General features: G+C 39.6%; 1 protein-coding gene across 1 annotated transcript in view; it reads left to right on the top strand.

Annotated features, from left to right (window-relative positions):
- Positions 1 to 15,395, top strand: part of LOC148407777 (partitioning defective 3 homolog) — a 217,593-nt gene that overhangs the window by 56,061 nt on the left and 146,137 nt on the right. Inside the window, exons 3-4 of the mRNA XM_088402015.1 lie at positions 3,988 to 4,162; positions 14,019 to 14,191. Of these exons, the coding sequence (XP_088258141.1) occupies positions 3,988 to 4,162; positions 14,019 to 14,191 (348 nt within the window). The remainder of the gene's footprint in view (positions 1 to 3,987; positions 4,163 to 14,018; positions 14,192 to 15,395) is intronic.

Below are 15,395 nucleotides of genomic sequence, written 5' to 3'. Positions count from 1 at the left end.
AACCATTCCTGCGTCCTTTTGAATGTGTGACTTGCGTTTTTGCCTTGCTGACTGGAGGACGCTAGGTCTTTTTTTAATTTTTCAATTAATTAATGATTTATTGATTGAACTTTAAATAAAAAGATCGTTTCCATCCCTTTGGTTAGATTGGACATTTCTTTCAAATTGACCATCCAAAAACATATTTTTAATGATATTTTTGGTGCTTTGGTTCACAACATGTTAGAACTTGATGGATTAATGTCATGCTATGTGTAGCCACTTCCTTAATTGCTAGTAAAATAGTGCATCAGATTCATAAGATTAATTCATTTGCTCAACTTACCAAAACGGGATATCGCTCATTCACACAGCTCACACAGTGACATAATTAGATGTGTGACAAAGTCGGCCCAACGGTGACAATTGATTTCCACACAAACAAGCTCAGACATAGAATTTGGGGTGTAAAGGTTCACACTCTCAGAAAAACACACATGCACATGCTTACTGAAATAGTAACAAAAAACAACAACAACAACAACAACAACAACAAATCACTTTCAAATATTTGTGTTTTTAGGCTCAAAAAGTTGTCATGTCATTCGGTTTGTCTTGTCAATGTGAGGTTGAGGAGGACAGGTTTCCTGCAGGGTGACTTATTTCTGCCATCCTCTTCACTTGCCTGTAGAAAAATAGACAAAAAAAAAGCTGTCAAAGTGGATATTCTTTGCATCATCACAACACCGGTATTACATATCTCTTGTGGCACCGGCAATTCAACCCGTGACTGCTAATGACCTCACTTGTCTTGCTTTTGCACAGCGCCACTCTGAGCACTTTGGACAACTGTTTTGTAATGTTGCCAATTCCAATGCCAGGGCTCTGTGGCAGATCAGAGGTTTTTGGAGGTGGCGGGATGTCTTTGCTGAAAAAGTAAGGCTAGCGAGGGAAGACAGCCAGAGGTTGTCAAAACAGCTCCCTGTCTCCTCAGCTGCTTGACATCCATCTCATGCTTGTCCCTTCTTTGCTGCCAAAAGTGGGAAGCAGATCAAACGGCACCAACATGAAAGTCATCCCCGATGTATTTTTTTTTCCCTCCCCATCTTCCTGCTCCTACTGTGATAGAATTGGAAATGCTGGGCCCAAGTATCACCTGTCTACTTCAGAAAATGTCTCCACATGCTCTGCGTCATCTTAACCTTGACCTTTATTGTCTCCAAACACTTTGCTGCGCTCCAGCTGAACCGCTGGCTAACCCCAGGTTGATATCGGCTGACTGACAGTTGTTGTGACAGTCTGTAGACCCAAATTACTTTGAATGGGTGTTGCGGTGAGAAGGCCTTCAACATAAACCTTTGTTTACCAAATAATGTACAGACCCAGATTTCTTCGTTCACTTTTAATTTGAAGTAGTTACCGCCTCAACAACTTGAATATTCTTTCCCTGCAACTGTTGCGACTACTCCCCCCCAATGCAAATAACACAAGGTTGTTTTGACAACATTTTCAATCGCTAATTCAGGGTGCTAACAAATTACTTCATTACACTGACATTGACAGTTACTTACAAAACCTGTTTTCAGTGTTTATCGATGGCTCGGGCTTGTTTATTTTATTGTTGAATAACATCTGTCATGTTGTTATGTGTCACATGGGAGTATGATGAGTGATTTTATAATTGCTTTTTATGTCCAATTTACATGAAAGAATTGACAGTAAATTTGACTTTGACTTTATTATAGCTGCATCATGCATTAATTATCCATTAGCTAGCAGCATTCAAATGTTTCAAATAAGCTTGTGTAATAGACATAAATAAGAAAACATATCACAAAATGTTAACTTTTAAATTCTTCATGTTGATGAAAGGCTATTGTTTCATTCAATGGATTTCAGTCTGACAGGGTCCAAGGCAGTATAACTGCACTGTTGTTAAACATTCACTTCTCTAGTCAAATACTTTTAAAGCACCTTTCCATTGATCTTGAGCATGGAAATAATAATTCCTCTTTGTATTAACGCTCCTCTTCTTTTCACTCTACACAATTTGTGGTTTGTGTCTTCCTGTGGCTGTAAAAAATTGTTCCTCCGTATCTAGTTCTATACCGCCCGCCACTTGGAAAATTTGTCACTGTCATGCCACTGGACAATTAGCCACGCTAGTCCCATTTGTTTCGCACAAAATGTTTGCCTCCTTTTGGAAGAAAAACTAAAACAATAAACCATTTTAGCACTTTCACTGTGGAGCCAAGCGGAGAAAAATGTAAAAGCACAAATGAAATGTGAAATTGTCTAATCTCAAAACTGTGACCAATTCTCAAAGAGACGGAACATATTTCTGCGAAGACTTTCATCATGAAGCTGCAAGAACAGCTTCAGTTTTCCCTCTGGCCAAGAGTGCCCACTTCTCCAAGGCTCAGAAAAACCACATTTAAAATAGTTTGGTCAGGAAAGAAAATAGGACTTGTAAGTACTTTCAAAAACCCAGTCACTATAATTTTCCTCAATTCTATACAGATGCAGACTAATGATAACATGTAGGCCTCATAACTGTAAGATGGATGTATTATGCTGAGATTTTTTTTCATGAAATTTTACTTTCCTTATTTATAGAAATTAGGTACATCCTTTATACTACCAAGACATGATTGCTGTCAAAAACGAGCCCATTATTGAATGCGGCCCCATTTGATCAGGTACTGTATGTTTGATTCACCGTTTGTCAAATGAAGTCTGAAAACTGACCCAATATTGTTAAGTAAAAGTGGGCACATTCAGATTGTATAAAAAAGTGAAGTTTGCCGCCACACTATCAACAGTCTTTATCGTGTCTCTAAATGGACAGCTGGCAGGCAGAGAACTCATTGAGTTGCTAAATACTCCCAGGAACGTATGAATAGGAGGCCTGATTACTTTGTCACTAATTATTCATTGGCTCATCACATTCACTTTGGACAGTGAAAATACCTCTGGGGGCATCGCTCACTCTTGCTCTCCCACTGTCTGTCAGTCCCTCGTTTTCTCTCTCTCTGTCTTGTTGGTGTTGCCTGAACATATTCACACAGCTGTCCCTGTCATCATTATCATAGCGGATTTTTGATTACTATTCTGTAGTCTGATTAAGACCCCCCCCCAACTCACCCTAATGTTTACTACTTGTGGAAAGTCACTAAAGTCCAGAAGGTTTTACAGTGATAGATTTTAACAAATGTACAGCTTTGGACAATTTCAAATGTTTTGACAAGTACGCTTTTATCAAAGTGCTCCGTAGAGCCTCTCTGATAGTTTCTTTGGTACACTGAGCAAAACCGCCATCAGCCCTCACAACCATTGAAATGCAATTTGGAAGTGATGGGAATACAGCGTGATTGCAGTGGAGAGAGTGTTTCAGTGATAGACGTCTCACACAAATATTGGCATGCACAGAAAGAACCAGCTCAGGGGAAAATATGAAGCCTGCTTTAATTGTGCAAGCCAGCATGAGACATTGCTGTCAATTATATCGATGGTAAATCACGTGCAAAGTCCCACAGGTGTCTCACTGTCACACACAAGCTTTAAGCATGCTCACACAAGTGCATTGTCTTTGAATTTAATAGAAACAGAATGTGTATTCGGTGGCTTGGACTGCATGTAGTTTCTCCTGTGTTTATGTGATGCAAAGAGCCAAAGAATTAACATGCAGAACACGGTCCACTTTAACTAACCTCAAGTGTTGGACTTTCTTTGGATATTAAAATGTATTTTGTATTTTCAACAATGTGCTCTTCCCTGCCTGCAATGACACTGTATTTGCACCATATAACATGACTTTGAATAAAATGTCATCACGCCTGCAAAAATACTTTGCTCATGCTGCTGTTTACATGCTGCACTAAATGTTGTATTTGACCCTCTATTATTAGTTGCATTATCTATATCATATTTTTGTAAAATGCCAAACTAGATTTTCATATTATTTATAGCAAATTTCCCCCCCTAAAAAGCTATGCTTTCTCTCATCAGTTGGTGGCTATATATGAAGAGCAAGATCCACACAATGGAGGTGATGGTACAAGCGCCAGCTCCACAGGCACTCAGAGTCCCGAGCCGTTTGCTGGCGAGCTGAGATCATCGTCAGCATTCCAGCCCTACCAAGCCAACAGCGAGATTGAGGTCACCCCATCTGCTTTGAGATCAAGTGAGTCCATTGACAATATGTTGTACAAATAGCACATGGACTTGTGAAACGTCCATTCTAATATATATAAAGAGTCATAATATTGTTTACATCGGCAATCCTTAAATGGGGTGCGAGTTCTCCTGGGGTTACATGAAACATTTAAGACGTTGTATGAGATTTTAACAGGGTTTTTGCAGGTATCAGCAAATATAATGTGATGCTTTTTAATGCCATGTTAGGGCCTGCTTATTTCTCTTTTCAAATTAAGAGCAGATTGTGACTATCGCGATTCTACCGTGACTCCTTTGCAAAACTTTGTATATGTTTTGTGAAATTTTATATGAATGTGCTTTGTCATTGGTGATGCAATTTTCCAGCATACGAGTCATAAAAAGGGGGCGGGGGGGAAACAAAAAAAAAAAAAAGACAAAACAAAACTGATTATGTTCCACAATCGATCTTCTGAAGTTGCTGAGTAAAACACATGTAGACATACCACTGCAAATGAAATTCAGAAGTTCAATATATCAGACACAGGTCAAATGAGGGTAGGACTGAATGATATTGGCAAAAAATAAAATTTTCATTTTCATTTTCATCGTCATCATTCGTTTAGTTCAAGGTTTGATTTATGAATACATAAGTCCTGTGGAAAATATTGATACAAACATAATCTATACTGATTTTAAACAATATAAACTTCCCATTCCTGGTTTGTGAGTAAGTTGCTTAAATTTCACAATCAAGAAGCATTCTGCCACATTTGCAAAACATCAGTCACAATTTAGCTCATTAAAATGTTTGATTTTCAAAACAATTTTGATTTAGTGCTTTGCCCTGCACCAGGAACGTTTTTATTTTACCTGAGAATAATGATAGTGTTATGTCAAGTCAACCTCAGCAATGTAAATGCATACTCAGCCTATAAACAAAGAATATCTACTCCATTAAAATGAGAGTTTACGATGTGCAACAAAGCGCATTGGAAAGACTTCTTTCTGCCATTCAGTTTGAAGCTTGAGGAAAAGTGAAGTAAACAAATCATATAGTTTTGTATCAATCCAGCTGTCAGGATGAATGCCAGTTAACAACAGAACCAAAAATGTATTTCTTCAAACACAAACTTAACAAAAAAATGTATCCAACAATTTTTGGACAATGGAGGAATGGGAAATCAATTGTTAAGACTTGGCATTCTGCAGGTGCACAAGCCAACTGTCTGTCAAGACTGTGCAGTGCATATAAGGAATGGCAATGTGCTCCCTTAACCGACAAGCAAAAATGAAACAAAGAGACTGAGACACCGTCGCGGTGTTTAGCCATGCGCACATCTGAACACACATCCAACAAAGGTGGACATGCAAGTAAACCCAAAAGGCCACCCCAAGCCATCGACTCAGAGGTTACTCATGCACCCGTGTTGACGTTGCGTGAAGTGGAACCAGTTGGCTGATGCACTGCTGTCCTAAACTTCAAAGCTCATCCATGACCAGAACTCACATAAAAGCAAGAAGTCACACGGGCAAGTGAACCTCTCTCACCTGCACTATTGTAAAAGTTCATTCCGGAGTCTCGCAAACTGTCTGCAATAAAGATGGGTGGAAACTTTCACTGAGAGAAATTCAGGGCCTTTGACAGTGTGAAAACCATTTTTGTCTGCTTCGGTCCAGCAGAATTTGTTGGCCTCCTGATAGCAAAGTGTTCATTACACAATTGTAATTACAACACTGAAAATACCGAGTTTGCGCAGAAGCAACAAAGACACAGGCAACTTTTGCCGGAGTTGTCGACGAGCAAACAACTGGCAGTAAAATTGCTTATCAGAAATCAAAGTATGATGTCACCCCTGGCAGCGACGCTCTGAGGAAGGGAGGCTATTTATATTCATCTTTTAGTTTGATTTCCCCATTGAATACTCCCAAATATTGCCTTCCTTGTTTTGACTTTGCAACACCTTGGGGCCTATTTTCAAGACGTGCAAACATGCTGTGCACGCCAGACTCTTAATATCTAAACTGACAATATGATCTAAATGGTAATAATGATTGCAATTTAACATAAATCTAATGAGATTTTTTTTTCCTATTTATAAAACAGACCAAGTAATTCAGTAGCTTTGGAAACGTGTTGTCCACTGTCCGGCCCTGACAGCGAGGGCGGGTGGTCATTAAATGGATTGCTTGTGTGTCCATGTCTGTGTGTGTGTGTTCATATGAGCATTTGTGTGTTTGGTATCAGGTGCCTTTTGAAGAGGATGACCTTTATCTAATCCAATTTGGATTAGTGAACTGCTACTCAAGAGGCAGGGTGCCACTAGCCAAGGCCGAATAAAAGTAATTAAGATACAGTGTAACCAACAACACATTTGTGTACATTTCGTGGTGACTGTTTTGGTATTAAATTCTAACATTTAATTCCAGAGAAACATGATGTGACCCAGTCTTAAAAGTAGCTATTTCAAACTTTTTGTCAAAGGTTTAAGCTCATGCTGCTTGATTGGAGCTTCCCCCAGCAGATTTTGGGAGACTTCCAAAAGCACCGATTGCCCATTATAGATAAACGACCAGGTTTAGGTTTTGGAACCACATACTGCTCGGTCTGATAGCGGCTACTGATACCCATCTCTGTCATCTGGCTTCATGCTTTATCTGGCGCTAAGTTCACAACCACATCCTCGATCTCTCCCCCCACCAATGAGCTGGTCATACAGTACATTCTGTTGGTGTTGATAGAGGGTAATTATGGATCGGAAAATTTTGAATATAAACAACTAATTTTATCCCGCCAATGTCTCTCAGCTAGCTCTGGCTCACTAACACAGGTTTTTTGTTTCATAAGCGCTAGAAATACTACAGACTTCACTCTGGAAATGGTTGCGTCAAAAATAGCCCAATATGGTTTAAAGGTAACTTTCAGCAAATAGATAATTGTTTGTTTTACTCAAAAGTTGTGAATAGTTTACAGTACAAATTCACTATTCATGTTTATTCTAACTAATGTAACAAGCTATCAAGTAGCATTTTCACTCTTTGACAGATTGCACTTTTAAATTGAATCATTCTCATTTATTTCATGTAATTTTGTAATTTATTTGGTGTTTTGAATAAGAATATACAAATTCTTTTACTATGTGTGTAAATTAATATACTATATAGTCTTTGAGGTGAAGGGATCATGAGGTAATGTAGAATCTGCATCACAACTGTAGCTAAATTCAAGCAAAAAAATAATCGTGATTAGTCTGCTAATTGAAAAAAAAATCCTGATTACTCGACTATAAAGATAATCGTTAGTGACAGCCCTATTTCTTTTTCTTTTTGACTAGCAATGTTGAATTTACTCCAAATTGACCCCCCTCCATCACTACTGTTAATTATGACTTGCTTATTACACGTTTTCAACGTCATGTCCACTCTTTGCTGATTGGTTCCTTCAACTTTCTATTCAGATTTGCTTCATGGCAACTGTACAAAGACTCATTGTTAGACTCATTCACTGTTTCAGCAATGAATCTGGTTCCAGGGCTTGGGTCAAATTGGGACAAGTCCTTCACTCAACTTTTTGGGTTCATTATTTTCCCGGCAAACATGTCAGAAAATTGAATTTTTGAATATATCTACCCAACTGTTTTTAGAGTGTACTAGCGGTCGTCTGTGCATAACCTCTCTTGAAACACCTCACTCACACACAATGGAGTGAATCACACATTCAGTTGTGAGGCCTCAATGTACGACTCGATCATCTCATAAAGCTCGCCTCGTCATTACAACACCGATAGCACTTTAAAACTCCTCAGACCTCCTGAGCCTCATCTTCTGCTTTATTGAGCAGAGGGGCTATTGACTGTGTACACACTAAATCATACTCAGTCCTGTTGGGGGAGCAAGACGGCAGCTCCAAGGCCGGGTTTTCAAACTGCTAACGAGTGGGTGTTCAGTTCATTCTCGTTGGGACCATTGGTCATAAAAACACTCATACTGTCGTAATATCATGCCCAGCCTATTATAGCTAATTATTGAAATGGCTAGCGGTGTTAAATGGTGAAGGGAGTGTTTAGAAAATGAAGTGCGAAGTGTTTGAAGTGGCAAAAGACCCCACTCAGCACTGCTGGGATTTTGTTACCAGTACCGTGCCCGTTATTGCTCCTGTAAGGGTCCTCTATAAAGGCATCGCCAAACAGCTGAATCATGCTGCACTATGTGCGCGTGGGTGAGAAAGAGCTTTTTGACTGCTTTATTACTTCCTTCACACGGCTGAGAGCAGTGCTGTTAAGGTTATGTGTCACACTTAAACTAGCATCAGAGCAGTCAGGCCTGAATGAGAAACATAATGATTTACACTTGGTTACATCGAGACGTCAACTTAAATGGCGAGTGGCATTAACCCTGTGACGGGGAGCATGGGAGGCAAGACTATATGTTTGTTTGTTTGGTCTGAATTGGGTGTCATGTCAGCAGTATAGACTCTTTGCAGGGGCACATTACAAAGATTAGTGGGTTGTGACAATCTAAAATATTGGCTTTTACTTAAGTAAATAAGCCCAACGGGAGGGTTTCATAATCGCATAAAGATGAAACATATTTGGTTTGATAGATGTGATACCTTTGCCGACAGAGAATGGGAAGCGGGACTGTGAATTTGACAGCCTTAAAACCTACAGGATAACAAGTAATTTCCAAGGTGTTCCATTTGAGCTCTCTGGGGTTCATTTACATCACATGTGAAAAGAGGGTCACGGCTTTCCAAGGGCATTGCCGCCCACCGTCGTCACGATAAGTCCACAAAGCCATTTTGGGTATTTAGCATCTCTTTGTCTCCAGGCTCTTCATCCCTGTGGACCTGCGAACCTCTCCTCCTGCCTCATTAGTCCCTTTTGTGAGAGGCTCCCACGTGTCTCTGTTGTTCCTGCACTGACCTCCCAGTGGGAGGTCACTTATTAAGATGGAGCACATGGTGGTGGACAGTATCTTTCTGACAGCCTTGTGATGCAACTTACATACAAATGAGCACACTTTATTGTTTTTTATTCTCATACTTAATTACCGCATTCACTACCATAGATGGCTATGAATTTCAAAATCCATTTTTACTTGGGCGGCAATGAATAAGTTAATCATGCTTGACCAGGGTTCAGGTAACGACCAATCACGGCTCATCTGTTTTCTGTGTTTGTTCATGTGATGTTCACAACATGAGTGACGATTGATCATTACCCGAGGCTTGGGTAGCTGTGATGTCGTTTGAGTCAAGTGGCAAAATGGCCGCCCCGACAAAGCTCTGAGTTGAATTAAGGCCTTGCTCGAAGAAGCCCAAGCTCAATCCTACAGTTCCCATCGCTGGACCGTATTATATAAAGTAGAATGTTCTTTCTTTCTTCGCCTGCTTCAACTTGTCTCTCATTTTCATTTCACGTCAATAGTCAGCCTCAGCTCTCCGAAAATTGCCCGTAATTTATATTATGAAACAGATATATGAATCATCTTGGCTGCATCTACTTTTGTCTCACATTCCACTTCTTTTTGTCCTCCTGTTTTTCATCAAAACCTCAACTCAAAGAACTAGGACGAGCCCTTCCCGCTACATTCCTATCTTCCCACTCACAGGGCCACTTTCAGGGTACTTACTTTGGCCCACAATCAGAGCTTTGATCACGGCAAAACATGCTCACAGACTCCTCTCGATTTATTGTTTTTTTGCAACCTTTTGAAAGTTCCAGGGTAGGTTACTTGACAATATGCAGCCGTCAAACTTCTTAAAGTTACCAATGCAAATGTTTAGCTTTTCTGCATTTATTATTATAATTAAAGAAAAACAAAAGGTTTGGCACCCATATTATTTTTGCAATAGGCTGCATAATTGAAAACATTATGAATTTTGGAAACCCAAAGTTGGGAGGGTTATGCAATGCCATTTGCACACTGTCTGAACAGGGCACAGTATTACCAGCTATTTCGTGTGCACTGTTAGATTGGAGGTTAAAATGAAAAAAATTAGCATAGACGACTGTGTGGGTGTGGGTGTGTGTGCGTGTGCGCGTGTAAGAGAGCTTGTATATTGGACACAGACTTCTGTCATGGTCCCCTTAGGGACTCGAGAGCAATAAAATGTCTCAAGCGACAAGAATCAAAACTAGTTGAAGAATAAAATCCTGACCAGACTTTGATGTTAGCGTGACGGGAAAACCTGGTGCGAATAATTTTTTTTCAATTATTTCTAGTGTGTGTATGCCTGAAAGTGAGTGTGCATGCATGTCTATGTGTGGGGTTACATCAACTTAAAGAACATTTTCAAACAAAAACAGAACTTTTGATTAGGATTCAGTTACATATATTTACAATTTAAGACATCATTTTTGACTGATTTGTTTGCTAATTTCATGTCACGTTTTTCTCCTCTCTCAAATAATACTTTGATACAGAAGTCTTGAACTTGAGGTAGGACTTCACTCCCAACTCATAGGGCATTGTCCACCCAATATGACTGAGAAAGATGACCTCTGATCTGTAGGAGCGATTTATATTCAGACAGCTTCACACTCAGCTGCAAAGTGTTCGAGCAAACAGTAAAGGTCATTGTTTGAGGTCATCTCAACCTGAGATGGTTAGATGGTATAAAGAGCTTAAGGACAATAAACATTTTCTATACTTGTGAGGTGTGAAATGATGTGTTTATGCATTTGCCAATCAGATTAATCACAGCTTTGGATTTTGATTACTCACAGAGTCCCTATTCGGAAGATTTGAATAAACATTTCATACCTGCCGATTTTCAAGTGCACCTGTTAGATGTTAAATCTATGTTTTGTTGTTTCACTGATCACGTTCTTGATCGCGGCTGACAAAAGCACAAATGCAGAAATGTGTGTCTTTGCGATGGTATGTTAAACGCTTTATGCTTTGATGAAAATATAGTTGCAATTAATGCAAACTACGTAGGTGTTATCTGATGTCTGGATGATTATCTTAAGTGAAATTCACCATCGAAAGGACTAACCCTAACCCTCACTCATCATTGAACAGGTGTAGGCAATGTCATGCATGGTATGATTAATAGCTTTAACATAAACCATCATGCATATACTCCTGCTTTAGTCAAAACATATTTATATATACTCCCTCCAATACACGTCGTAATGTGTTGTGTTTGAAACCCAATTTCGGCCTTGAGCGTCTTTTCAACATCTTTCATCTCCATTGCACCTTGTCACAGTCTAGGCCTCCTCCCACTCTATTACAGTCAGCTAAAACGGAACCTTTTGTACCTATGTTGATGATTTGGGTCAGTATGTATTCAGTAGAAATTCTCTCCGGCTTCACACAGGGGACATCAATATGTAGTCAGTGGTTGGAGAGGGAGAGTTAAAATGGCTCAGAGCCATAATTTATTCAGGTATTGAACTGGCAGAGAGACTTGATGTATTCAAAGTAACCCATGGAAAAAAAAAGATAGCATTTAGAGTTTTCATGAAGCCACAGTCGCTTGGCATTTTTATTCATATCAGTTAAAAAGTGAACTCATGGATTGAAATTGTGGCAGGCCAAAAAGGCCATTAGAGAAATACACACCCAGCCATAACACATAGATAGGATGATATTGTTATGTATGTACAGAACATAGTGTTCATTATGTTAGCTTTAATCAGCTTTCTGCTTTGGAGTATGAGTGTGTGTGTGTGTGTGTGTGTGTTCCCAAATATATGCGTCATTTAAACAAGATGGGAGAAAATAGTAAAGGTCAACCCAATAAGAGGTGATCGCCCTTTAAAGTTTGACCTGCCCCCTGTGGTAAATTGTTTGTGGACCCTGCACCCTGGCCATAATTCCTGGATCAAGCCACCTTTTATTAGCCCATCACCACCCTAGCCTTCTGGATTACTGGATCAATGGTTGTCTTAGTTGGAATCTGGCTGGTTATTAAATGTGAATGCTTGTCACATCACTGATGCATTCTGTTCACATCAGAAGTCACATTTGTAATGTGAACGAGTTCATAAAATAATTGGATTTAACGAAAAAATAATGGTCATAGAAATTAAGGGCGACTCAGTGGAGTTGTGGTTAGCACATCCACCTCACAGTTCAGGGACCCGAGTTCAAATCCACCTCACTCGTGCCTTCCTGTGTGGAGTTCTCCCCGAACCCGCGTGGGTTCTCTCCGGGCACTCTGGCTTTCTCCCACACAACAAAAACATACATGGAAGGTGTATTGGACATACTAAATTGTCCATAGGTGTGATTGGGTGCGTGAATGGTTTTTCGTCTCTGCGATTGGCTGGCAATCATTTCAGGGTGTCCCCCGCCTACTGCCCGTTGACAGCTGGGACAGGCACCAGCAAGCCTATGAACCTAATGGGGATAAGCGCCTACAGAAAATGGATGGAGGGAAATTAAGTCTTGTTCAACTATTAGCTATCGCTAATGTGGACAACCATTGCTTCTCTGCTATCTAACCTATATTTTAAGAACCAGTAAGTAGATATAATTGATTTTTTTTTAATCCCACACATTGACAATCAGAAGACTCAACTGTTTTCCTCCCCAAAATTAAAAAGTTGCTTTCCATAATCTCTTAAAAGTGTACTCAAGTTCTAAGTCAATTTGACTAAACCAAGGTAACATACTTTTCCATCCTGTTTTCTTTTTTAATTTGGGTAGTTGCTTGTTTAAACTCCTGTGAAATGTATTAAATGTAGTGAAACAAGTCACAGACACTAGCAATCGGGGGACAACAGTTTAATGTCCTGTGACTGAAACAGCTGCTCTGATCAGATATCAGCACATTCCTTAACGCATGTTCTCCCCGATGGTCCGATCAGGACATGCAACATTTTTCAGCACCCTTGCATTTGGAAGCATTCTAAAATCTTTTTAACATGTAAGCTGCCATACATCAAAGATGCTTTGCTTGACCATTAAGGACGAATTGAGGGAGGAAAAATAGATAAGAAAACAACAAATCACTAGCAAGGAAGAATGCTGATTCAATCAATGGACTAACATTGTTTCCTTCATCTGTTATCAAGATTTATTGTTTGAAGGAACAAAAAACATGCCACTGAGATGGATTAAAACATTTGATGAAACAGGATCAAGAACAATGGAACAAACAGTTGAGAAATGGCCTTCAATGTCCGTAAAACCTCTCTGTAATGCAATTGTACAAATGTCAAAATCTAATATATACTTATAATCACATAGTAATAATCACAATGCTGTAAATAGTTTGTAAGCTATGAATTTCACCTTTGGTAACAAGTGACATGTTTGGTTATTCACATCTGATTAACTGCTATTAATTTGGCTTGGGAATTTGACAAAATGACTGTTTTGCAGTCTAATTATTGCCACAGTTACTGCAGGCGGCCACAATAATCACTTACAGTATCTTTTAACGCGTGCTTCTCTTGTCACAGTATTAAATAAGTGTGTCTTCCAGAAAGCTCAAGGAGAGATTAATCTGCGTTGTACCTACTGCTAAGACTTGTCTGTGGCATATCAGATGGAAGCTTAGCACCAGCATATGCTCACTGCACTGATCCAGTGATTGATGACAGCTGGTTACCAAACTATTTGCATAATTATGGATATATTGCTCGGGAAGCTTCAACGATAAAAAAACCAATCCATCTGGCCTTTGGGAGCTTTCTAATGATTCTCACCCTCACCAAACTCTCAGACCTACTTAGCCGGCTTGCATTTGTAGCAGCATGGATTCCTCAGTAAATGTTTTCTCTGGACTGGGGATTGGACTAAAATATTTGCTACTTGTTTTGTTAGGAGTCGACTCAGGGCTCAAAAATGTAAATTGTGGTAATTGTCCATGCTTGTACATTTTGTTTTTGCTCATTTTCTTTTTATTCTGTTCCCCCAACAAGACATGCCTCTCCATGTCCGTCGCAGTAGTGATCCCTCTTTGGCTGGGCTTGCAGCTGGAGAAATCCTGCTTGGTAAAGAGGAACCATTCAGAAAAGACCCCAGTCGCTGGTCCACAACTGCTGGCTTTCACAAGCCTCACGCAAACCCTGGTACCAACAGCCTCGAACGAAAGGTAACATCCTAAAGTCATTCCAGACATTTGCCTTAAAATGACCACACAAACTCACTTCTCAACTGAGTGTACTTTACGGCTTTTTAAAAAATTCCTACAGGGGTGCCCAAACTTTCTTGCCTTGAGATATTCTTTTTCAGTAGCTAACATCCCATTATCTATGGGGAGTGGGGGAGGATTATATTGACCTATGGGAATGTACATAATAACCTATGATGGGCACTCAATGCATCTCAGCACCATAACTAATAAGAATAAGGCGAGATCTGTGTTTTCTTTTTTTATTTTGTCGGTCCAGAAGTGCAATGTAATACACAGGGAGAATGTGCTACCAATCAATTTACTCCACTGTAGTAAAACAGTAAAACATTGTGAGACAGTCAGTGCTTCAAAATAAACTGTACCCTAATGGTTCCTCCCTGAAGCATGGTCGTGAAAATGGTCTACTTGATAATAGTTTGCTCTCACTGAGCAGCTCCCGTTGTAAACAAAAGTGTTGTTGTTTTTGTTTTGTTTTGTTTTTGTTTTTTCCCTATGTAGTGGCATTTCATACGATTAACCAACACAAACCTCAGAGGTAGGGCCCAATTGATGCATTGAGCAAAATCGATGCATTGAGCACCCCAGAACTACAACCTTTTAGGTGGGGTACAAATAATCGGCTTTTGAGTGTTCTCCTTCAGATCACGTGCCACATTTTGTTTTCCCTACAACTTTCAAGTATTACTGCTTCCCCTTTGAAGTCACAGTGCTGCATTTGGACTTGAGACGATTCAATTAAAATCCCCCAATATCCAGCAGTGACGCTATTTTTGGCTTCCTTTCTGCTTTTTGATCAAGTAAATTTGACTCTGGGTGTGTTTATTCCGCAATTGACTTAAAGCATCTGGTTATAAAGTTTCACAGCAAAAATAACAGTGACAGAAATAAGCTATATGTTCCTTGAGAACTGCAAAACCAGAAAACATGCCAATTAACTTTTTTTAAATGGCCACAAACCCACATGGTGCAGACAGACATTTAATCCTAACTGAGACGACCATTCAGTAGACAGGATGTGACACAGCAACCCTCCATATGATTAGTCTTTCTGCATCGTCTGATAATCCTTTGTAAAGACTCCCATTGTCAAAGCTGCAACACTTCCAAGTGAAGATCGGAGAAATGGCAAGAAAGCCTTTAATTTTTTCGAGAAGGTATCCTT

This window comes from Hippichthys cyanospilos, chromosome 19 (genome assembly GCF_059441005.1).
Source record: "Hippichthys cyanospilos isolate Australia breed blue-spotted pipefish chromosome 19, RoL_Hcya_1.0, whole genome shotgun sequence".
In the NCBI taxonomy this organism is placed as follows: Eukaryota; Metazoa; Chordata; class Actinopteri; order Syngnathiformes; family Syngnathidae; genus Hippichthys; species Hippichthys cyanospilos.
The sequence above is the reverse complement of the archived record's forward strand: the minus strand, read 5'-3'. Positions and strand labels throughout refer to the sequence as shown.